The sequence below is a fragment of the Paroedura picta genome, chromosome 16 (assembly GCF_049243985.1).
Source record: "Paroedura picta isolate Pp20150507F chromosome 16, Ppicta_v3.0, whole genome shotgun sequence".
In the NCBI taxonomy this organism is placed as follows: Eukaryota; Metazoa; Chordata; class Lepidosauria; order Squamata; family Gekkonidae; genus Paroedura; species Paroedura picta.
The window spans coordinates 12,575,986-12,599,906 of record NC_135384.1 but is presented as its reverse complement, the minus strand read 5'-3'; the positions used below and the strand labels follow the sequence as shown (position 1 = coordinate 12,599,906).

The 23,921-nt window shown below is 42.3% G+C and overlaps 3 protein-coding genes across 3 annotated transcripts; all 3 read left to right on the top strand.

Moving 5' to 3' along the window:
* The first annotated feature begins 2,590 nt into the window (after positions 1-2,590).
* LOC143825278 (olfactory receptor 14A16-like) lies at positions 2,591-3,508 on the top strand. The gene has a single exon (XM_077313303.1). The coding sequence runs from the start codon at positions 2,591-2,593 to the stop codon at positions 3,506-3,508; it is 918 nt and encodes a 305-aa protein (XP_077169418.1).
* Positions 3,509-9,147: 5,639 nt separating this feature from the next.
* LOC143824995 (olfactory receptor 14A16-like) lies at positions 9,148-10,209 on the top strand. Its single transcript, XM_077312881.1, has one exon. It carries the CDS (start codon positions 9,221-9,223, stop codon positions 10,202-10,204), a length of 984 nt encoding a protein of 327 aa, XP_077168996.1. The 5' UTR covers positions 9,148-9,220; the 3' UTR covers positions 10,205-10,209.
* Positions 10,210-14,894: 4,685 nt separating this feature from the next.
* On the top strand, positions 14,895-15,830 carry LOC143825277 (olfactory receptor 14A16-like). The gene has a single exon (XM_077313302.1). It carries the CDS (start codon positions 14,895-14,897, stop codon positions 15,828-15,830), a length of 936 nt encoding a protein of 311 aa, XP_077169417.1.
* Positions 15,831-23,921: the final 8,091 nt, after the last annotated feature.

The window sequence follows — 23,921 nt, the reverse complement described above, 5'->3', positions numbered from 1 at the left end:
AAGCAGACAAGCTGTCCCTCATATAGGTAGGACCCAGGCCGTGTATAGCCTTGAATGTTAAAACCAAAACCTTGAAATTGATCTGGAAGCAGACTGGTAGCCAGTGCAGTTGTTTCAATACTGTTTGAATATGAGACCTCAAAGGGGTCCTAGTAAGGACCCTGACACCCACATTTTGAACCAGCTGAAGTTTCTGGGTCAAAGCCAAGGGTAGGCCCTTGTAGAGTGAGTTACAGAAATCCAGTCTGGAAGTGACTATTGCATGAATCACAGTGGCCAGATGGCCCAAGGACAGGTAGGGTGCTAGTAGTCAAAATTGGCACAGGTGGAAAAACGCCTATGAGCTACCTTCATGATCTGAGTCTCCATGATAAGGGAAACATCAAAGATCACCTCCAAATCCCTTGTGGTTGGTGCAGGTGTTAGTTGCACACTGTCCAGGCATGGGAGACGCGCTGCCTGATCCTGTCCTCTTCCCCCAGCCATCTTGGAGGGGTTGAGTTTCAGGTGGCTGTGCCTGAGCCATCAAGCCACTGCTTCCAAACAACTGGCAAATGTTATGGGGGGGGGGGGGAGTCTGGCCAGCTGCCTATCAGGAGATAGAGCTGGGTGTCATCTGCATATTGATGACAGCCCAGCCAGATAGTCTGTACCAGCTGGGCAAGAGGGCGTATGTAGATGTTGAAAAACATGGGGGAGCGTATTGCCCCCTGAGGCACCCCATAGGTTCCAACATCTTCCCCCCTACACATGTAAGAGGGGCAACAAAATAAATCTCCACCTGTGCAGGGGTGTATCTGAGCCAGAAAACAAAAATAAAGGTTCTAGCACACTTTTACACTATTTAAACTAACAAGCATAGCAGAAGAAAGGGTTGAAATGTAAATAACTATCTTCCAATGTGTAGAATTTTGAAAAAGCGAAGAGCAGATAACCAATGTTAGCTGCATGAGTGGTTTGGATCCAGGAATGCTGTACACAACAGTGGATCCATTTAAAAAGCTACATTTGTATCATAATGCCAGATGTGGGTGATTAGCCCCCAAAACAATGTGTTTTAATTAACCATAGGTATGAAAAAAACAGAGAATCATTAATGGTTGTAGAAATACTGTGACAATGGATCCTTGACTATTTTATTGAGAAAACTCCAGAGTGAGATCATTCATAGAAGGGTTTTCTCAGGTAATTGCAACATTTGCATTGTTACCTGTATGACGGGTGTGATGAGCCATAGTGTAAAAGCAGGCTTCATGATCCAGCATTCAAGACTTGGAAAATGGCCAACGGAAGTAAATGAATTAGGAAAAGAATGAACACAAGTGTGATAAATAGCACTGAAGTCTATCACAGATATTAACAATCCTGCTTTAGGATGCTTAGGGCTGATCCTGCGTTGAGCAGGGGGTTGGACTAGATGGCCTGTATGGTCCCTTCCAACTCTATGATTCTATGATTAAACTGCCAGAGACCATTAGACCATGGTTAACTCACTCCAGGATGACCAGACCCCTTGTGCAATTAATCAGGTCACACTGCATGAACCAAAATCCTCCCAGGGGAATATGATAACTTATCACAGCAGACCAATTCTATCTGTGCCACACATACATGTCTGGGCAAACTCACTGGTCTAGTCATACTATGCTAAAGATGCATCAGTAATATTCTTTAGAGGGTGCTTTGCTGGTAAACTCCCCTTCATGCACAGAGAGGAGTCTGGGCTCCTGGCCCAGTCTGCATAGTGATTGCACTTGCAGGATTCAGCATCCTCCCTTATATGTACATGCTAAGTATAGGCAGAGTGTGTTGATTAACATTTCTCTGCACAGGCCTAATAGTGAAGAAAAGCAAGCTGCATTGAGAATACCAAAGCAAGCTGGCAGCCACTTGATCTGCCCAGTCATTAGTAAAGAACTTGGGAGAATCAGAGAAGGTCAATAAGAAAGCATTTTTTAAAAACTTTTTATACACTTGAACTTAAAATTTTAATAAACCTAGGCCTAACTCTAAAGCTGTTGCGGGACCTTTCCTGTGGGTGCATGGTAGCAATGTGGAAGAGCTCTAATACTGTGGTAGATGAAGGTTTTGCTTAGATGTGTTTGATTTTATTTCATGGACAGCCATGCTGTACTAATTATCTACTAAGGTTAGTTATAACAATAGAAAAAAGAAACAATACAGCAGAGGAAAAAAGCTTCAGCATCATTTAGCAGTTAAGTGAGGTAAGCTCTGGGGAGTAAGTTGCTAAGAACAGAACATAAATTAAGCTCTGCCTTGGGCAAGTGAATACATGAATTTAAACAGATGTAGAAGAAATGGAACCAGATCTCCTCTCTTTTGTCACAGATCTGAAATCATGTTATTCACCCATTGGTCCACATCCACATCAAGAATGAAGAAAAGATATCTGAGGAGAGAACTTCAGCAGAAATGAAGATAGGAAACCTACACTGAAAAGGTTTGGAGAAGAAACAAGTTTCCAAGCTACTAGAAAATCAGTGTGTGAGTAGGGAATGATTGTAGTAGACTAAAATGGTTTCTCTGACCATGTCCTACAGGAAGATTGCAGCTATATATTGAGGACATAATGCCCAATATCACCTCTCCATCTGAATTTCTGCTCCTGGAATTTTCAGAGGTCCGAGAACTACAGCTCTTACATTTCTTTGTCTTCTTAGTAGTATATGTAACTACAGTGACTGCCAATCTTCTCATCATCATTGCTGTAGTGCTTGATCACCATCTGCACACCCCCATGTATTTCTTCCTAATGAACTTGGCTGTTTTGGACTTTGGCTCAGTTTCTATCATGGTACCTAAAGCTATGGTGAATTCCCTCCTGAACACCAGATCTATTTCTTATGCTGGATGTGTGGCTCAAGTATTTTTCTTCTTCTTCTTTGGAGGGTCAAATTTTGCAATCCTAACACTAATGGCCCATGATCGGTATGTTGCTATCTGCAGTCCATTGCTGTATGAGACCAAAATGCATGAAGGAGCCTGCATCCAGATGGCAGCCAGCGCATGGATTGCTGGTACTCTTAATGCCATTTTACACACCAGTTGCACTTTTGCCATCACCTTCTGCTCCAATCGGATCAATCAGTTCTTTTGTGAAGTTCCAAAGCTACTAACAGTTGCATGTTCAGATTTATATATCGTTGAAGTTGGGCTTCTTATTTTGAGTTTTACCATAGGAGGAGGGTGTTTTATTTTCATCATCATAACCTACGTTCAGATTTTTTCAACACTCATCCAAATGCCTTCAGTGCAGGGTAAGAAGAAAGCCCTCTCCACGTGCATTCCCCACCTCACTGTGGTGTCTCTGTTGGTTTTCACTGGGGTGTTTGCTTACTTAAGGCCTCCTGCTAACAGATCCTCAGATTTTGATTTCTTTTTTGCTGTGATCTATGCTATGTTGCCCCCGCTGCTGAATCCATTCATCTATAGCATGAGAAACAAAGACCTCAAGACTGCTTTGTCAAAGCTCACTGAGTTTGGATGATGATGATGTTATCTGTTCAGTCGTGTCCGACCCTCTGCGATTCTATAGGAAAGTCTTCGCTATGCATCCCTGTCTCTGACTGCTTCTTTTAATTGGTTCCCTGTATCGGCTTTGATCGTGTCGAGCCAGTGGATTTTTTGGCGGCCACGTTTCTTTTTGCCGCTGACCATGCCGAGCATTAATGAGTTTGATTGCATGATGTGTCCAAAGTAAGTGAGCTTCAGCCGTAATATCTTCCATTCTAATTACATAGTTGGTTTGCTCCTCTCTTGTTGGTAACTTTGGCTGTCCACGGTATTCGCAACATTCGTCTCCGACACCATAATTCGAAGGCATCTATTCTCCTCCTGATTGTGGACATTCCCTCAAAATCTGCTCCAGCAACATTCTTCTAGTAAAACCAGACTGAATTCTCTTGTCTAATGTATTGTGTCTATTGTACCTTGTGCTATGCATGATATAATACTCAAGAAATAATATACCAGAAATAATGTTGTAGATTTTATGAAGTACAAGCAGAAGGTGATGGGACAGGAAGAGGATTTTCACTCTCCCTTTTTATCCATACCCAGTTGCATGGATTTAAGATTTAAGTTTTAAAATTATTAGGGAATAGGGTTGGTCCAGCTCTGCCTTGTTTTTATGGGATCTTATAGCTTCAGATGAAGACATCTTATCTCCCGTAATTTTTTCCAGTATTTTTTTCTGTGTACCACACACAAACAAGCACACTCTAGTCCACACCAACACAGAGGAGATTGAATTATACTGAGTCAGACCTTTGAGCTATTAAGATCTGTCTGATCTACACAGGCAGCAAGCAGCTCCTCAGGGTGTCAACAAGCAGAGGTCTTTCATGTCATTGATCACCTATTCCTTTTAGCTTGAGATGCCTGAGATGGAACCTGGGACCCTTTGCACACCAAGCTGATGTTCCAGTGCTGGACCACACCAACTGTCCTAATGAGCTGAGTTCAGTATCTTATCTTAGAGCCAGTTTGGTGTAGTGGTTAAGAATGCAGACTTCTAATCTGGCATGCCAGGTTCGATTCTGCACTCCCCCACATGCAGCCAGCTGGGTGACCTTGGGCTTGCCACAGCACTGATAACGCTATTCTGAATGAGCAGTGATATCAGGGTTCTCTCAGCCTCATCTCCCTCACAGGGTGTCTGTTGTGGGGGGAGGAAAGGGACGGCGATTGTAAGCCGCTTTGAGCCTCCTTCGGGTAGAGAAAAGCGGCATATACGAACCAACTCTTCTTCTTCTTCAGTAATATCAGGGCTATCTCAGCCTCACCCACCTCACAGGGTGTCTGTTGTGGGGAGAAAAAAGGGAAGATGACTGTAAGCCACTTTGAGACTCCTTCGGGTAGAGAAAAGCACCATATAAGAACCAATTCTTCTTCTTCTTCTTCTGCTTCTTCAATTGCATGGTTTAATTTCCTCAGTTTTTGCAATTTTGCATTTCTCTATATCTGCTGAAAACATGATAGGTGACTTGTGAAAGACACAATTTCATGTACAAATTCATTGGCAACAAGCATGGTGAGTTAAGATGTAGTCATTTCTGGCATCGATGTAGTGCTCTATCATCATCTGCACACTCCTATGTACTTCTTCCTAATGAACTTGGCAGTTCCAGCCCTTAGTTTAGTTTCTCTCAGAGTACCTAAAGCTTTCCCACCTGAACACCCAGTTAATTTCTTCTGCAGGATATGTGGCTCAAGTACGTTTCTACTTCTCCCGGGGGGGGGGGGGTTGTTGTCAAATTTTGCCATCATGACAGTAATGGCCCATGATAGGTATGCTACTATCTGCAGTCCATTGCAATATGGCACCATTATGCATGAAGGAGCTTGCTTTCAGATGACAGCCAGGGCATGGATTGCTTGTACTCTTTATGACATATTACACAGCTGTAGAACTTTTACTATCACCTTTTGCTCCAAAAGGATCAGTCGGTTCTCTTGTGAACACCCAAAGATTCCCATGTTCAGACTTATATCTAATTGAAGTTGGACTTATTGTATTGAGTTTTACCATAGGAAGAGAATGCTTTATTTTCACCATCACCACCTACATGGAGATTTTTGCAATATTTCTCCAAATGCCTTCTGTGCATGGTCGGAAAAAGGCCCTCTCCACCTGCATTCCCCATCTCACTGTGGTGTCCCTGCTTTTTTTCAGTGGAATGTTGGCTTACTTAAGGCTCCTTGCTAACAGATCGTCAGATCTTAATACCGTTTTTGCACATTTCTATTATCTCCATTGCTGAATATGTTCATTATAGAATGAGAAACAAAGACATTTGTTTGTTTATTTATTGGATTGCATTTCTGAGTCATCTCACACCAAAGTGGACTCAGGGTGACTTACAACTGATGTAAATAAATTTCTATACAATACAAATGTATACAGTAGAACTGCAATGTTAAAGCTCACTGATTTTGAACATTATTCCCAAAACAGTTCCAACCAAGCTCATCTGTGAAAATTGTGTTGAAATTATCTTTTCTGGTGTTTTTTCTGTATTGTTTTTGTAATTTGGGGGGTATATAATATAATAGACAGTAAAGTCCCCCCCCCATTCTGTGAAGCCCAAGAAGAAGTTTGTGAATAGAGGAATTTTTTTTTCTCCTTCCCCTTCTTCCAACACACAGCTGTGAGGACTGAAAATGTGATGCTTGGAGGTATAGTTTCCATTTGGAACGCATATGATTTGAAACCAAGTAATGCAATTAGGAGACAGAACACATTGAGATCATCTTCCAGCTATGATCCCTTAAGGTCTTCTAGCTCCAAAGGAAGGTATCTTGCATCACAGGTCCAAGACAATAATTCTGTCTGTGTCAGAGACCAGTATTCCACTGTCAGGGTCCACAGGGTCTGTAATACGCTTTGGGTCCGCCACGTTGTTCGGCGAGGGAGTCCTATGGCTGGAAAGGCTCTAACGGCAGGAAATAGCATCTCAGAACAGAGCCGGTTCTCTCTCTCCCGCTCCTGGGTTCAGGGTAGTTACTTCACTACACCTCCAACCCCGTGTCCTCATTGACGCTTCCTTAAGTAGCCTTTCCTAGCCCAGTCTCCACCCCCCCCCGGGCTTTTCAGGAGGACCCCGCCCTTCCGGGACTCCGCATCTCGTTGATAACGTCCTGCCCGGGGTTTCCCCCTGGCTCTCCCCGCTTGTGCTGATTGCCCCAGTGCATCCTCCCCCCCCCCCCGGTGAGCAGATTCCCAATGTCTCCTTAGGTAAGTTTCTTATCCAAAGAGGGTCTGTCGGGATCTCTCCCTCTGTAGCTTCCCTTTTGATGTCTCTATTCCTATTTCCACTCTCCTTCTCTGGAACCCCCACATTGCCCAAACTAGTCGTTCTCGACATCCACATTTCAAAAGTATTTCCCCCTGTGTTTGGCTCGTTTTACATTGCTATTGATTAGCACAAAACAGGGTAGGCGTCACATCTTGTAAACATCACAAATTCTCCTGGTATTTCATTGTAAATAAACATAGCAATCAAGATGTTTTGACTTCTGGCATGAAAAGCTGAATTTGTTTGAATGTATGCAATCAATATACTTTTGAGGTTTTTTTTTAATAAAGTGTTTCTCTGTTGCCTTTTCATCTGGTATTAACATCTGTAATTAAAAAAAAATACATAATGAATAAATATCTATTATTTTCAGCTGGGAGGGATGACATGTCCAGTACTTTGATCCACCATGATAATACCACATTATGCTTACTTACTGGTTCTGAAAGCCCATTTTGTTTTCAGTCATCCTTATCAATGAGTCCACTTAATACTTCGGAAACTGGCTGCGGGGTGGAGCGTGCCTGGCCCCTGGTGAGTGTCCAAGCTCAAATCCGTCCCCTACAGCTGCTGCCCTCTAATGCACCTGGCCAGCGCATCTCCCATGTTCTGCCACTCTACCCACATGGTGGCAGAGTGCAGCGGACAGCTGCAGTGGCAAGGAGGGTCTGCTTCCACCTATGGCACCAGTGAGGGCGACCCAGCTACAGGGGGCATTGAAGATGAGGCGGCAGTAGCCGACACAGCCAGCGTCGCCACGAGGTAGTGACACCACCTGCAGAGGGTCACTGACACTGCCATATGAACTCCAGAGGCAGCACCCGCAGAGGTGCTTCAAAGGGGCTGCCACCAAGGATGCTCTGAGACCACCATCACTGCCTAACAGGTAGGATGGCTCCTGCCTACAGCCACCACGGTGCCCACCACCTTTGGGGCTGGGAGGTGGGCAGGGGGGGGGGAAGAGGCCACTAGCGCCTGCTGCATTTAAGACTGCAGCGGGCTTCAGGGCTACTACTATTATAATCCATAGGGCAACTTCCTCTTAAACAGCAAGTGGGTTTCTTATATTAATGCAGAAAGACACTTAAGGTCACCCTGCATACTTCTTCAATCCTGAATAAATATCAATTCACACAGACTTTTTTTTTGTATCTTGAAGATTGGACAAATCTTCCCAGAACAGTCCCTATGTCACCAAATGACTCCCCCACCAAACCACCCTGAAATATAGTGCTATTCACAAATTATGTTGTTCATGCTAAAAGAAAAAGGCAGGATAGTCCATAACCAATTATGCTCTATTTTTTGTAGATTTTTTCCCCTTGGTCTCCCACTGGAGAAGAACTTATCTGAGGTGTGAGAACTTGAGCAGTTTGGTTTTGACTCAGTTGACTTGCATTCCTCCAAGAGAACCTTGCTCAGGGATCTCTTGGAAGCAGCAGTTGTGTATTTTTCCCTCATGACTTTGATGTAAACATGCTAAATTAATGATCCTTTCATGCTTCTTAGAAAAAAGAAGAAATAATGTAGCAGATGGGGAAGGACTACAGTCTCATATCACAATTAAATGAGCTGTACTCTCGGGAATAAGTTGCCTGGCGCAGGATATAAATAGATCTCTTTCTCATTGATACAGCCTTTTTGTTTCTGGTTAGACAGAAAATAGGAATGTACATTGTAGCAAGTTGTGCAGCCAGATGTACGGAATCACATTGGTGAAAGAAATGTATGTATTTCAGTGCTGAAGAAGAAATGGAAGGTGTTGTTATCAAGGTTCTTAGACATTTTCTGATTGAATCATGTGTTTAGTATTGGTCATGTATTTTGCTCTGTGTCATAGCTTCCAGAGCTCTCTTCTGTCCGTTTATGTGGTTATAATTCATGCTATCATTCTGACTATATGGAATGAAGACCGAATATCTGCAAACTCAGCAACAATCTCATCAGGAAGTAACACAGGAGACCCCAGGATGAAAAGAGGAATGTTTGTATGTACAATATTATTGAAGAAATAATGAAAAAAAATATCCCTTTATTTCTCTTTTATCCTTTTACTTTATTTCCCTTATCTTATTGTTTGAAAGTGTTGTATTGAGCACAAATTTGGGTTAAATATTACAGTTTTAGCAGAACTTTTAATCTAGTCTAGAATATGAGCGTGGATTGGTTCTTAGGGAAATCTCCACTGCCCTAGTTTCAGAGTATTGATCATTCTGTTTGCAGCATGATAATGCATGTACAAGCTGCAAATACATAGCACTATTTTCTGAAGTTTGATATATTTTCAGAGCAAGTGCAAGTATTTATAAGCGTTGCATTCGTACTAACTTAGGTCACTTCAGAGATTGAGATGGTAAAACTAGAAAGTAAGATTAATTGTTAATTGGCATTACTAGAATAAAATGGTTTCTGTAATATGTCCTACAGGCAGACTGCAGCTGGATATTGAGAGCATAATGTCCAACCTCACCTCCCCATCTGAATTTCTGCTCATGGAATTTTCAGACATCCGAGAACTACAGATCTTACATTTCTTTGTATTCTTAGCAGTCTACTTGATTGCAGTGACTGGCAACCTTCTCATCATCATTGCTGTAGCCTTTGATCATAACCTGCACACCCCCATGTACTTTTTTCTCATGAATCTGGCCCTGATGGATCTTGGAATGGTTTCCATCACACTACCCAAAACTATGGCCAATTCCCTTCTCAATACCAGGTCAATTTCTTATTCTACATGCGTAGCTCAGGTTTTCTTCCTCTTTTTCTTTGGATGGTCAGATTTGGTCCTCTTAACCATAATGGCACATGATCGGTATGTTGCTATCTGCAATCCATTGCAATATGAGACAATTATGCACAGAGGAGTCTGCATTCAGATGGCAGCCAGTGCATGGATAGCAGGTATGCTCTATGGTGCAATAAACAGTGGAGGAACTTTTGCCATCACCTTTTGCTCCATCATGATTGATCAGTTCTTCTGTGAGGTTCCAGAGATTCTCAAACTCTCTTGCTCTGACATGTATTTAGTTGAAATTAGTATTCTTATAGTTGCCTGTTTCATTGCACTAGGATTCTTTATCTTCATCATTGTCACCTACATGCAGATTTTTGCAGCCGTGCGCAAAATCCCTTCCGTTCAAGGTCAGAAAAAGGCCCTCTCCACTTGCCTTCCGCATCTTACTGTGGTGTCTTTGCTTGTATTTAGTGCCATCTTCACCTATGTGAGGCCTCAGAGTCACACCTCACCTGAGCAGAACGTTCTTTTTGCAATAACCTATGCTATTCTCCCTCCCGTGCTCAATCCATTCATTTATAGCATGAGAAACAAAGAAATAAAGAACGCATTATTGAAGCTCTGTGATTGGGGGTGTTTTCAAAAGTAGTTGCAGACAATCTTTTCTATAAACGTGTTACAAATTGTGTGCTGGCTACTCTCTGCGCTATATTGTTAATAAACAAATTAAAGAGTAGAGGGGCCAGAACACATCCTTGCTTGACTCCTTTTCTGATTGAAATATCCTTTGTTAGAGATGCTGATGGCCCCACTTTAATTTTTGCCAATGTGTCAGTATATAACTGGCGGAAAAGGTACAAAAGATGCTTATCCAAATTTGTCCTGTCTAGTTTCTGCCAAAGCCTCTCCCTACTGATTGAGGCTATTCCTCCAGGATGCAAAAGTTGATAGATCTTTAATTGTGCAGTCCAGGTGTGCTCCATGGTTTAAGACTCTTAAAAAAAAATCACAGCAGAGCCCTGAATCTAGGTAATATAAATGTGAGCAAGCTAAGGGTAGTATTTTTAGCCTTGAGATTTCAGTCAACCCCCTCTTCTGACTGGGAGATATGCTCAAATTCCTCTTTTACAATGTCTATGTATCTGTGGGAATCCACACTATCTATTGGAACTTTTACCTTACACAGATCCAAGGAAGAAATTTCTAAATAAAATGATTCCAAGGGTATTTTCTTCAGCTCATGATAAATTAAGGTATTTGCTTTCTGATACGGACCCATTTGTGACACAAAGGGTTGCCACCTTAGCTTTGGCCGTAAGAAAGATTCGAGCTGGCCTTGGGGCAAATACTGTGGGCTAATGAGCAGAATGTGTGGGTTAAGTGTAATTTTTATTCTGGTTAAGTGATAACCGTGACAGATCTGTGTTTGTTTTGAACAATTGTATTGCTATCTGATTTTGTGATTGCCTATGGCCTAGTCCAATAAAGTTTGACTTTGACTATAAAAGTGGGCTTGCATAATCTTGTTCATGTTGCTTTTAAAAAAACCCTCAGATATAGCATACCAGAGAGATTATGTTAACTTATTTCAAAGCACTTTAGAAAATGCTGACAGAGGTGAGGACCAGTTCCAAATTTTGATGGATCTTGGCAAGAGTTTTCAAGGGTCCCCCTTTCTTCCATGACCTGTGCTCCATCCAGCATAGCCCTACCTCCCCTTGCATCTTTGCCTACTTGCTCCTGACCACTCTTTCAGCTATCTGCATGCCTTTTTCTCCATGACACTATGGGGTGTGAGTGCCTGGGAGTGTCACTGCTGTGATTGTCACTATCTATAAAATGTTTCCTGGGAATAATGGGCAGCCCAGGTAGCCAACAGCATAGAAGAAGAAGAAGAAGAGTTGGTTCTTATATGCTGCTTTTTCTCTACCTGAAGGAGTCTAAAAGTGGCTTGCAGTCCCCTTTCCTTTCCTCTCCCCACAACAGACACCCTGTGAGGTGGGTGAGGCTGAGAGAGCCCTGATATTATTCCTTGGTCAGAACAGCTTTATCAGCACTGTGATGAGCCCAAGGTCACCCAACTGGTTGCATGTGGGGGAGGAGCAGGGAATCAAACACGGGTTGCCAGATTAGAAATCTGCACTCCTAACCACTACACCAAACTGGTGTAACCACTACAAACTAGGAGAGGGAGTGTTTGCAAGCCAGTGGTGAAGCTGCCAACACAAAACAGAATACAGGACATGCATTGGGAAAAATCACAAAGCCATGTGCAATTTTTGTGGACATTAAAATAGGAAGTTAAGAGTATGTCCATCTGAACCTATGGTATTTCCTGCTGATCAGATTCTACTTGGATTCATGGATTGTCATAATCGCCCTCCCAACCCCCTCAGGTGTGTTGACTTAGATGTTCAATGGGCCCACAGATCCTTCACCCATCCCTAACTCCACATTCCTGTTTCTTTTCTGTACCTTCCCTCCTCCCCTTCCATCCCCTGCTGCGAAGTACTCTCCCTTATCTATCACCATCCTTCGTTCACATGGTAGGTGTTAGAAATTTACTGCCAGGAATGGCAGAGGACACAGACTGAATGTCTCCTGAATTTGTGCCTTTTAGATCAAAAGCCTCCTCTATGAGAACAGTTTCTGCCGCTTAAACTAAACTCCTATGTATAGACCTAAGGGGGCTACCTGTGCTTGTCGCTGTCAGTACTCCTGTTCCTGCCAAGCACTTTCTCGCTTTGTCCCATGAATCCCTCAATAGAGACTGATTTCTTTGCACCACATATGTCTGGAGCAGTTCTCTATGAGGGGGGTCTCCTATGGTCAGCCAGACCAGCCTTCGGTTTGTGACAGGGATATATATTTAATCAGATATGAATCTATCACCTATTATACATTTTCTATTGTTGTGCAGTGGCAATGGAGTTAGTCTAGGATATGGGAGGCCTGGATTCAAACCCCTACTTTCCCATAAAGTTCACTGAATGACCTTGGACTAGTCACTCGCTCTAAGCTTATCCTACTCCAAAAGCCTGTGTGGGGGATAAAATTAGGACAGGTTGAGTCAGTGGTTGAGTCCTCCAATATAAGACTGTTGTAACAATAGTGGAAAAATACTACAGGCTTTCCTTATATTAGTGTTTTAATATCAATAGGCCATTGTCTCAAAGGTACCGGGGAATTTTAGCCTTGAGATTCAGTTCAACATGTCCCAAACAAATCTAATCAAAGATATTCATGCTAATCGCCACTTTTCTCCATGAAAGACTGGCCAGAGATTCTGGGTTTTATTGGGGGGAGAGGAATATCTGGTCATGAAACTGGGGTCACTGTGAATGGGTAGGTAGCTATGAATTCCCTGCAGGGGGTTGGCCTAGAAGGCACTGGACAACCCTTCCAACTCTACAATTGTACAAAAATTGTTATTAAAAGTGTTTTATGTATCTCAAAATGAAAGAGTGGCCACCAGTAAGGGTGACCACCAACTGAAGATGCAGCCAGGCCACCAGAGAAGGTATGTAGGGGGCGGGGCTGGAGGGCACCTTATAAGGTGTCATATGCAGCTGGCTCAGCCTCTATAAATATATTTGGTCCAGCTGCGCTAATTATTAAGTGTACATCCAAACTGTGCTAATTATTAATTTAGATTAGAAAAAATGTAATAATACAGCAGCTGTAAAAGAGTTCAGCATCACTTGACACTTAGGGAGGTGAACTCATGGGAGCAATTTGACAGGAACTGAACGTATATTAAGCGCTGCCTCACACAGCCTTTTTGAATATGAGTTGAGAGGAATTAGGAGTTCATTATAGTCATCCATCTATGGAATAAGCTGGGCAAGTGGATAAAGAAATCTAAACAGCTGAAGAAGAAGCAGAAATGGAAACAGGGAACCTAAGATGGAAAGGTCTGCAGAAGAAACAGGACTCAAAGGTATTCAATAATATTTGGTATTAGAAAATCAGCATGTAGAAAGATTGTGGCAGTTTCAAAGGTCCTCCTTCCAATCTTCTATAATGTTATAAGATCCTATAAAAATATTAAAATCACATCAGAATGTTAGAAGATTTGCTTCTGGAGCCATGGAGCTATACTTTCTATACACGCTTGTAGACTCATGTCTGTTTGGAAGCATACAAGTATGATATTGTGTTAGTCTGAAGCAATAAACCAAAGTTTGAGTCCAGTGGACCCTTTAAGAGGTCATATGGTATGAGATTATTTAATTATTGTGGGTGAGAGATTGCCTTAGGGAAGAAAGGGACCTTTTCTGCATCAGGAATTTGGCTTGGCCCAGCGCTTGTTTGGCTGCAGGAACAGATGGAGCACCAGGCCACGCCAAATTCCTGCTGTGGAAAAGGTCAGAGTCTGCTCTTGGTTCTCAAGGATGTCTGAATCTGTATTGTTGGTTGAAAGAGCCCTTTTAATATCATTGAGTCTAAGCACCACTGGAGTGGGCATCTGCAACTGGGACAAAAAAAATGTGTCTAGGTTAGAAATATCTAGTGGGGCACCTGAGAAGGTTGAAGTCTGTGCAGAACAAGACTGAGTTAAAAATTAAGGACACAAAGGACTAGGGTGGTTGGTGGTGACATGATTGGAGTCCTGTTTCTCTGGGTGGTCCAGGATACCTGCTTTCATTTGGGGATCAAAGTGATAATTTGAAAGCTCTAAGGGGAGAATATGGGATTCATAGAAATCAGTCAGGAAGAATTAAAGAAATTCTCAGACATCCAAGACAGGACGTTAACAATGAGTCTTCAAGGCTCTCTAGGGCTTTGTATTGAGATCATTTCCATATATAGTATGGCTAACCCAGTTTTTATTGAACAAAAGGACTCAAAAAGGGGACTCTAGTAGCTTGTTTTCCTTATACAGTGTCTCAAAATATAACAGTTCCAGGGAGGGGACTCCAAGCAGACTCATCCTGACAAGTGGAGGGGCAGATATGGACAAGGTAACAAAAACCTTTACATGTGGACATGGGGAAGGGATAAGGAAACTATCTGTTGTCCTTTCCTAGATTGGATTGGAATCCCTCCTTAAAGTATGTTATAGATTTAGGTTTAAGTATGGACTAGGAAAGTGCACTGATTAGCAGACAGAGAAAAAAATGGAGTTGCTCTAATACTGAAGCAGAATGTAGGACAAGCAGTCCGAAGCTATGATGTCTGTTTTAAATCAAAGCCAGCCAGGCTGAGACCTGGAAAAGATTGAATTCTGACCAAATAATGTCCATCACACTTCATGGAAAGCCTATTGGCATCACTGGAATAAAGTGATTTCTCTAATATATCCTACAGGCAAACTGCAGCTGGATGTTAAAGACATAATGGCCAACCTCACCTCCACAACTGAATTTCTGCTCCTGGAATTTTCAGACATCCGAGAACTACAGATCTTGCATTTCTTTGTATTCTTGGCAGTATACTTGACTGCAGTGACCGGCAACCTTCTCATCATCATTGCTGTAGCCTTTGACCATCACCTGCACACTCCCATGTACTTTTTTCTCATGAACCTGGCCCTTCTGGATATTGCCTTGGTTTCTGTCATTGTACCCAAAGCTATAGCCAATTCCCTCCTGAATTCTAGGTCCATTTCTTATTCCGCCTGCATAGCTCAGGTTTTCTTCCTCCTTTTCCTGGAAGGGTCAGATTTGGCTATCTTAACAATAATGGCACATGATCGGTATGTTGCTATCTGCAATCCACTGCAATATGAGACAATTATGCACAGAGGAGCCTGCATTGAGATGGCAGTAAGTGCTTGGATTGCAGGTACACTCAATGGTATATTACATAGTGCAGGAACGTTTTCCGTCACCTTCTGCTCCAATATGATCGATCAGTTCTTCTGTGAAGTTCCACAGATTATAAAACTGTCTTGTTCTGATATATATCTAGTTGAAGTTGGTATTATTATATTTAGCTGTTTCCTGGGACTAGGATGCTTCATCTTCATCATTGTTTCCTACATGCAGATTTTTGCAGCTGTGCTCAGAATCCCATCTGTTCGTGGTCAGAAAAAGGCCCTCTCCACTTGCCTTCCCCATATCTCTGTGGTGTCTTTGCTAATTTTTAGTTCCTTCTTCACCTACATGAGGCCTCAGGGTCACACTTCACCTGAGCAGAATGTTCTTTTTGCAATAATTTATACTATTCTCCCTCCTTTGCTCAATCCATTCATCTATGGTATGAGAAACAAAGAAATCAAGACTGCATTGTTGAAGCTCTCTGATTTGGGGTATTTTTGTGTAGGCATTTAAGATGCTCAGTACACCTCTCATTCCCAGCTATTTGTTGAGCACTGTTTTCCTTCCCTTTTCAGGCAGCAGAAATTTGCAGAGAGAAAAACTTTTCCATAGCCAACAAGAAACTGTACTCTTGAGAAAGCCAGCCATAGGGCCTAGCATGTAATTTAACTCCCCCAGCGATGGGAAGGGAAAGGAGGGGTTTTTGAACAGAATAATACCATACATTTGATTCCCCCTTACCCTGCCTAGTGAGAGGGAACAAAAGTGAGGCGTTATAGTTTTTCAGCTTTAGGGTCATGATCAATCCAAGCCCCCACTTACCCTGGGGAATGGGAAGGGACAGGTTAGTTGGTTGTCAATCTATCTTTCTGTACAGGATTGAAACAAGCCCTCCTTACCCTGCCTAGCAAGGAACTAGAAAAGGGGGATGTTAAATGGCTGTTAGCCTGTCTGGCCAGGATTGAAACAATATCCCCTTACCCTGTTCCTTGAAGGGGAAGGGAATAGTGTAAGTAAATTGCTGTAGGCTTCCTGGCCTCGGTCAATCCAAGCCCCCTTCCTATCTACCCTAGCCATGGGAAGGAAAGGAAGGTGTTGAATGGCTGGCAGGCTTACTTGCTGGGAGCAATGCAAGTCCTTCTTCCTCCCTCAATGAAAGTGAAGGAAAGGGAGGGCTTCATTTCCTGTCAGGCTGCTCAGCAGCAATTGATCCAATTCCTCCCCTTTTCCTTTCTTTGCATGGAATCAGATGGAAGGATTAAATGGCTCACTGCCATTTAAACCTAAGAAATTATCAATGGAGTTGACAGGCTGTTACTTTTAAATGGCCACAAGCAATTTAACCCATCCAAGGGGATTTCCCTTGGTCTAGGGAAAAATTTGTCCCAACTGGCTGTTTTGGTTCAGGGATTTCAGCTTGTGGTCATTTTAGGATTCAGTTCAAGATGTCCCTGAACACTGAATATGAACAAAGAAATCCATGCTGATCACCACTTTTGGAATGGGAGGCAAATTTTCTCCAGGCCAGACTGACTACAAAATCTGGGATTTGTGTGTGTGTGTGTGTGTGGGGGGGTAACCTCTGTGCATGGAATTTGGGTCATTGTGGGTAGGTGGGTAGTTGTGAATATCCTGCATTCTGCATGGGATTGAACTAGATGGCAATGAAAATTGTTGTTGTTTTTTAATTATTTTATACACTTCAGCATAATTAAAAAAAAAATTAAGCCTAACTCCAGAACTGTTGTTGAACATTTCTTTTGGGTGAAGTCAAACAATGCTAATTATTTATTTAGATTACTTACAAAAATGAATAATAATTCACAGCAGTAAAATAATTCAACATCACTTGGCAGGTAAGTGAGGTGAACTCCTGGGAGCAAGTTAACAGGAACAGAACATAAATTAAGCTCTGTTTTACTCACACAGCCTTTTTAAATATGACTTGAGAGAGATTAACAGAGCTCATTATAATAAACCATCTATGGAATAAGCTGGGCAAGTGGATACAGGAATTTAAACAGCTGAAGAAAATAGAACAGACCTTTGTCTATTGGTCCATGTTCACATCACGAATTAAAAAATAATCCTTGATGACAAAACTTCAGCAGAAATGTAGGGAGGAAACCTCAGATGGAAAGGTCTCCAGAAGAAACAGGACTCAAAGGTAATGTCTGATATTGCAAAATCAGTGTGTGTGTGTAGGATTGTAGCAGTTTCAAAGGTCCTCTTTCCAATCTTCTATAATGTTTTACTATGCTATCCAGAAGTATTTCATTCATCACAAATCCTTTAAAAATATTAAAATCAACTTCAGAATGTTAGAAGATTTGCTTCTGGAGCCATGGAGCTATCCTTCCTATAAGCACTTGTAGACTCATGTCTTTTTGGGACCATAAAAGTATGAATACATGGATTGTTCTTGTCTGAAGCAATAAACCAAAGCTTGAGTCCAGTGGCACCTTTAAGAACAACAAAGTTTAATTCTAGGTATAAGCTTTCATGTGCATGTACATTTTGTCCTACTATAATGGAAAGAGGCAAACAGCATTCAAAACATACACGTACTCATCGTTTTAGATTAAAACAGGCAAACTAAATAAAAGTGAATCCGTGAAGGTCTAAAGCAACCTTCAAGGCAACCAAGTTTAATTCCAGGTGCAATCTTTTGTGTGCATTTTGTGTCTTCAGAGTCAGCCTCATCCATTACAGATAGGTAGAGAGAGGATGGGGGCTTTAATTGTCAGGAAGGGCTGGTTGCATGCATAAGAAAATGGGTGATTAAAGCTAAGATTGGATTAAGGCAGACAAGACCTGTGAATTAGAGAGAAAAGACAGAAAAGCTGTTGTTGTATATCTCCCTTTTCACTATCCAAAGGAATCCCAAAGTGACTTGCAAACGACTTTCCCTTCTTCTCTGCACAACAGACACCCAGTGAGAAAGGTGGGGCTGATAAAGCAGATAGAACTGCTCTGTGCACTCAGCTCTAAGAGAATTGTCACTACCACAAGGTCACTGATCTGGCTGCATGTGAATGAGTCACACCTGGTTCTCCAGTTTAGAGGCCGTCACTCTTAGGTGGAGAGAGTGTAGTATACAGATACAAGTAAATGGCAAAAAATTAGCATACAGATCTATGGAGAATATGAGAATGATGTTTGAGTCCATTGACCAATTTAAGACAAGTGAAATTTAGTTTCTGGGTATAAGTGAGAGCTGAGTGACTTAGCATGTTTAATGAGCTAAGAGTTTATATCACTGTTAAGCCCAGGGAGTTCATTATTTGGAGTGTTCTACTAGCTTGCAATTCAGCAACCTTTGTTCCAATCTGTTGCTGAAATGCTGGAAGAGGAGGAAGTGAATTGCCTGAGATGGTGTGGTTGATTGTACTGTTGATTGTACTATCTGGCTGTATGTGGCTTCAAAGTGGACATGTGGGGTTATTACATGCTCTGGTTGAGGTGCTCAGGTTCAAATTAGATGTTGAGGAGTTGTTTGAAATTGGGGGGGGGGGGGCGTATTTGTAGCCAAGAAGATGTCTCCCTCCCATTAATTGTGAAAGAACTGCCATTATTCCTTAGAGGTTGTAAGTTGTTTATGTTGTATTGGACGATTTTACGTTGAGAGCTGTAGGTGACCACTAGTGGTCTTATTTTATTGTCTCTGTGACAGGTTTCCTCTGTGTACCATTTCGGCTATCTTAATCTGTTTCTTGACTTCATCAAGTACTTTAATTCTGAATAGATTTGTGGTAGATCCCTTATGTGAAAATCTGTCCATAGGATTGGAGTAACTGTACCATAAAACCCTCCTATATAGAATAATTCATTGGGTATGCTTCGTATGACAACTGAAGGTATGCAGGTAGGTTAGTCGGTCAATAAATTTCTGGTATAAGGTGGTGCACATGTGTCCATTGTGTATTCTTACAATAGTGTCCAGAAAATCTACATCATGATTTGCCTTAATACAATCTCAGCTATAATCATGCAGTTTCTGATGCATGCAACTAGCCCTTTCTCAAAATTAACCTTCCCCCCAACAACAACAACAACAACAAAAACTCTGTCTGTAATGGTGAGAAAATTTTGTTTCATTGTATCTGAAGAAGTGTGCATGCAGAAGAAAGCATATGCCTTGAATAAAACATTGTTGATTATAACGGTGCCTATGGACTCAAAACTTTGCTCCAAAGTAAAATAGAGACACAGGGTATATTCCAAACTTCATAGCAAAGTATTCCCTAAGAAGTGGTTGTTGATCTCTAAGACCCATTATGCATGGCAGTAGCCACACTGTGGAGCTGACAGGGGCATGCAGTGTCCCTGCAGGGACACTAGAGGTCAGATGAAGAGCCAGACCCAAAGGCCCAGCTATGTCAATTTTGCATGGTGCTGGCCCAACCTAGTGCCCACTGGCACTCGCAGCATTCCAGGGAATATGGAAGACTCCGCGTTCCCTTACTGCGGGTCTTCCAGGGCTAGAGCTGGGATGGTGGCAGCGTCATGCACCGGTGGCAGCATACGCCACCTCGGATTACTTGCCCCATGCATAATCTGTCTAAAGGAGGCAAAAGAGAAATACAAAACATACTTTCCTGTCAAATTAAAAAGGATCAGAGATTATATGATATGAGATTCTTGAACTCTTGTGGGTGAAGGCGGAGTCTGCTCTTGGTGTTCAAGGATGCCTAAATCTGAATTGCTGGGTGAAAGAGCCCTTTCAATATCATTGAGTCTAAACGCCACTGAAGTGGGAATCCAGAGAGGGAGGGAAGTATCTAGTCTGAGTTAGAACTACCAATGCAGCATCAGTGAGGGCTAATGTATGTACAGAACAAGACTGAGAATTAGAGAGACAAAGGACTAGGGTGGCTGGTAGTGACATGATTGAAGTCCTGTTTCTCTGGGTGGCCCAGGATACCTGCTTTCATTGAAGTGAAACTGAACATTTGAAAGCTCTAAGAGGGGAATGCAGGGTTCATAGAAATCAACCAGGTAGAATTAAAACATTCTCAGGCATTCAAAACAGGTCTTTGACAATGGTGCTCCAAGGCTCGCTAGGGCTTTCTACAAATATAACTGCAATATACAGTTGGACCCTAGTGGCCAATGTCCCTTGTGCAGGCTATAAGAAATATAGGAGTTCAAAGGAAAGGACTCCAAAGGGACTCATCCCCACGTGTGGAGGGGCAGGTAGTATCTAAGTAACCACAACCTTTACATGTGGACATGGGTAAAGGATCAGAAAACTACCTGCTGTCCTTTCCTGGATTGGCAGCTCTCTATGAGAATAAGTATAGTTCTAGGCTAGGTTTCCAGAGTCTATGGACTACACATGTGCACAGAAGAAACATTTGGTACCTTTTAGATTCAGACTGAACTAATATGATGGAATCCAAACTCAATGATTCAGACATTCGGGTTAAGTTGATTAAAGCCATGGCACCATTAATGTCAATGGGATTAATTTTTTTTTTCATTTTCATCTGTTCCATAGTGTTGGGAGGGGGGGAATTTGAGGTAGAAACACCAGATTTGGTGTGTAGCTACTAGAGCCTCTCCTCAAAAAAAAATATCCCCAAGTTATTTAGCAGTTTATTCATAATGGAAGAAAGTTGATGCGAGGAATTGTCAAGAATGAGGTCTCGTTAAGCAGTTTCTTGGTTTAGGCTGAAGCCTGGGAAAGATGGGACTTCCTTTTTCTGAAAATTAGATCTAGCTGCTTGTAACCTGACTCAGATAAGGGAGGCAGGAGTTAATCTGACTGTCTCATCATTAGAACTAGCAGTTTCAAAGACACAAGAATCTAGGAGGGTCTACATCTTCCCAGTACCAGCCACATCAGCATTATTTCCTTGCTTCAATTTCCTGTCATGGTTACCCCAAAGCCTTCCTCCCTTCTCAGGTTGCAAATAAAGAACCTCACATGGCTTACTTATGAGTAAACAATCCCAGAGCACAGGCTTTTCCTGAGTCCCAGAGGGCTGGCAAAGGGCCATTTCTGGGCTTCACACAGCCCCTCCTCCAGAAGGCATGAAGAGGCTGCACCAGGAGGCAACTCACTCCCCTCCCCATGACCTCCAAGTTGAAAGAAGCCAGGGTAACTTACTGGCAGCAGGACATGCCCTGAGACCAGCATCTCTTCCATCCAGCAAACTTCTGACACAGGAAGTTGGAGACAGAAGTCTTATTAGTCTTTCCTGGCCAAGAGCTCCCACCTGATTGGGGCTAAACTATCAGGGTGGGCCATTCCTGGAAGATGGCTATGACTTACTCATGAGTAAACATTCCCAGGGTAGAGGCTTTTCCTGGCCATTCTGGATTCTAGAGCGCCAGTAGGGGATCATTTCTGGGTCTCCTGCAGCCCTCCCCCCCGGAAGGCATGCAGAGGCGGCCTCAGGAGGCAGCTCACTTCCCCCACCCCATGTCCACTAAGTTAAAAGAGGCTAGGGTGACTTACTGGCAGCAGGGTAAGCTGTGAGGTTGCCTCCTCTTCCACCCAGTAAACTTCTGAAACTAGCAGGAACTTGGAGGTAGAGCGTTAACCCCGTTATTAGCCCTTTCTGGCTGATAGCTTCCCCCTGATTGGAACTAAACTACCAGGGCAGGCCATTCTTTGCTGAGGGATACCTCCTGTCTCCTATTGGGGGAATATTAACTGGAGGGGGGGTTATCAGGTAGGGAATGAGTTGCTTGCCTGCAATTTGAGCTGATTGGCCCTCGTTGGCAGAGTGTAATTTGAGCTGATTGACCCTCATTGGCAGAGTGCAATTTAAACTGATTGGCCCTAATTGAAAGAGTGCTCTCTCTCTCTATTGGCATCACAACTGCAAGGAGGGCCAATCAGGTAGGGAGTGAGCTGTCAACTTGAACTTTATCATGTTTAGTGATAGTGATAATTGCTTTTATCCTCACTGTTCAGTTGCTTTATTGACTATTCCTTCACAATTTTGTAATAGCACATTTTGCGTATATTTTGTGATGTTGTTCAATTCAGCAGGCTTCTCTCTGGACCTACTACTTTAATTTTCACTAAATCAGCATGGCATAGTAGTTAAGAGCACCCACCTCTAATTTGAAGAGTCTGATGTGATTCCCCATTTCTCCACATGCAGGGTGATCTTGGGCTGGTCATAGTTCTCTTAAAGCTCTCTCAGTCCAACCTATCTCCCAGGCTGTCTGTCGCAAGGAGAGGAAGGGAAGGCAATTGAATGTAAGCCACTTTGGGACTTCTTTTGGGTAGTGAAAAATGGTGTGTGTATATATGTATGTATATATATATATATATACATACACAAGACCGACAACCAAAGACAAGGAATTACATCGGTGTAAGAAGGTATTTTAGCAATGGGAGGATATTCATATTCATTGGCTGCAGCTATCAGATAAATCATTTTGTGAAACTTAATTTGAAAGCATCCAACTTAGCAGGGGTGACTTTCTTGATCTTAGTTTCCAGAAGGCCTGGAGGTTTCGTTCCTTGGTCTCCAGCTCTATGGATAAAAACGGGCTGGTAGTTGGGCTACTCTGGGTTGTGAGGACTTATACTACAGCACTTGGGTTATACCCTGCATGACTTGCATTCCTCCAAGGCATCCTGTCTCAGTGAGCTCTTGGCAGAAATAGGCTGTGTATTCTTTTCTCATGATTGTATTCTTATTCTGTGTACTTGGTTTTGGTTAGACAGAATTTAGGAAAGAACATTGTAACAAGACCAACAACCAAATTACGTTGGTGAAAGAAAGTATTTTAGCAGTGGGAGGATAAATTGAATCTGATATTAGCAAGGTTCTTATGCATTTTCTCATTACATCATACGTTTTATTGATCTTTATCACAGCTTTCCTGAGTCTTGACCTTATAATTCATGCTACATCAATCAGACCATATGAGCATATGGAATGAAACCTAATATTTGCACAGCCAACTATCACAGCAGAAATTGACACAGGAGAACCCAGGGTGACAAGAAGACCTACTTAGAATACTGCCATCTCCAGTTTACTCAATCACTCAAATTATTGGACAATCAATGAGTTTGTTTGTGTGTACAAAATTATGTTAGAATACGGTTTAAGTTCCTCCTTCCCATCATCTATGTCTGTTCATATAACAATTTGAAAGTGTTACATTGAGCATTGATCCAGGTTGACAATAAAAGCTGCAGCAGGACCTTTAAGGATAGGGGAACAGTATGGTTTGATACTCAGGGAAGTGTCCATGGCCCCAGTTTCCATGTACAGATCAATCTGTATGAAGAACATCAATACATGCACAAGCTGCAGACATACACAGTCACTTTGTTAATTTCCATACCATTTCAGATCAGGTGGAAAAAGTCGTTCAGCCTGGAACTTGGTCAGTGCAATTTAATATGAGGTTTTATTTGAGGTAAGCAAATGAAAGATCTTGTTCAATGCCTATTTTCCCCGTTGTGAAGAACATCCCATTTTTCCAACATTCAATTCAATTAAGGGCTGTCTCAGAGTGAGATGGTGGAGTTAGAAAAACAGAAGAACTGTAAATTGGAATTACTGGAATAAGGTAGTCACTCTAATGTATCCTACAGGCAAACTGTAGCCAGAAGTTAAAGACATA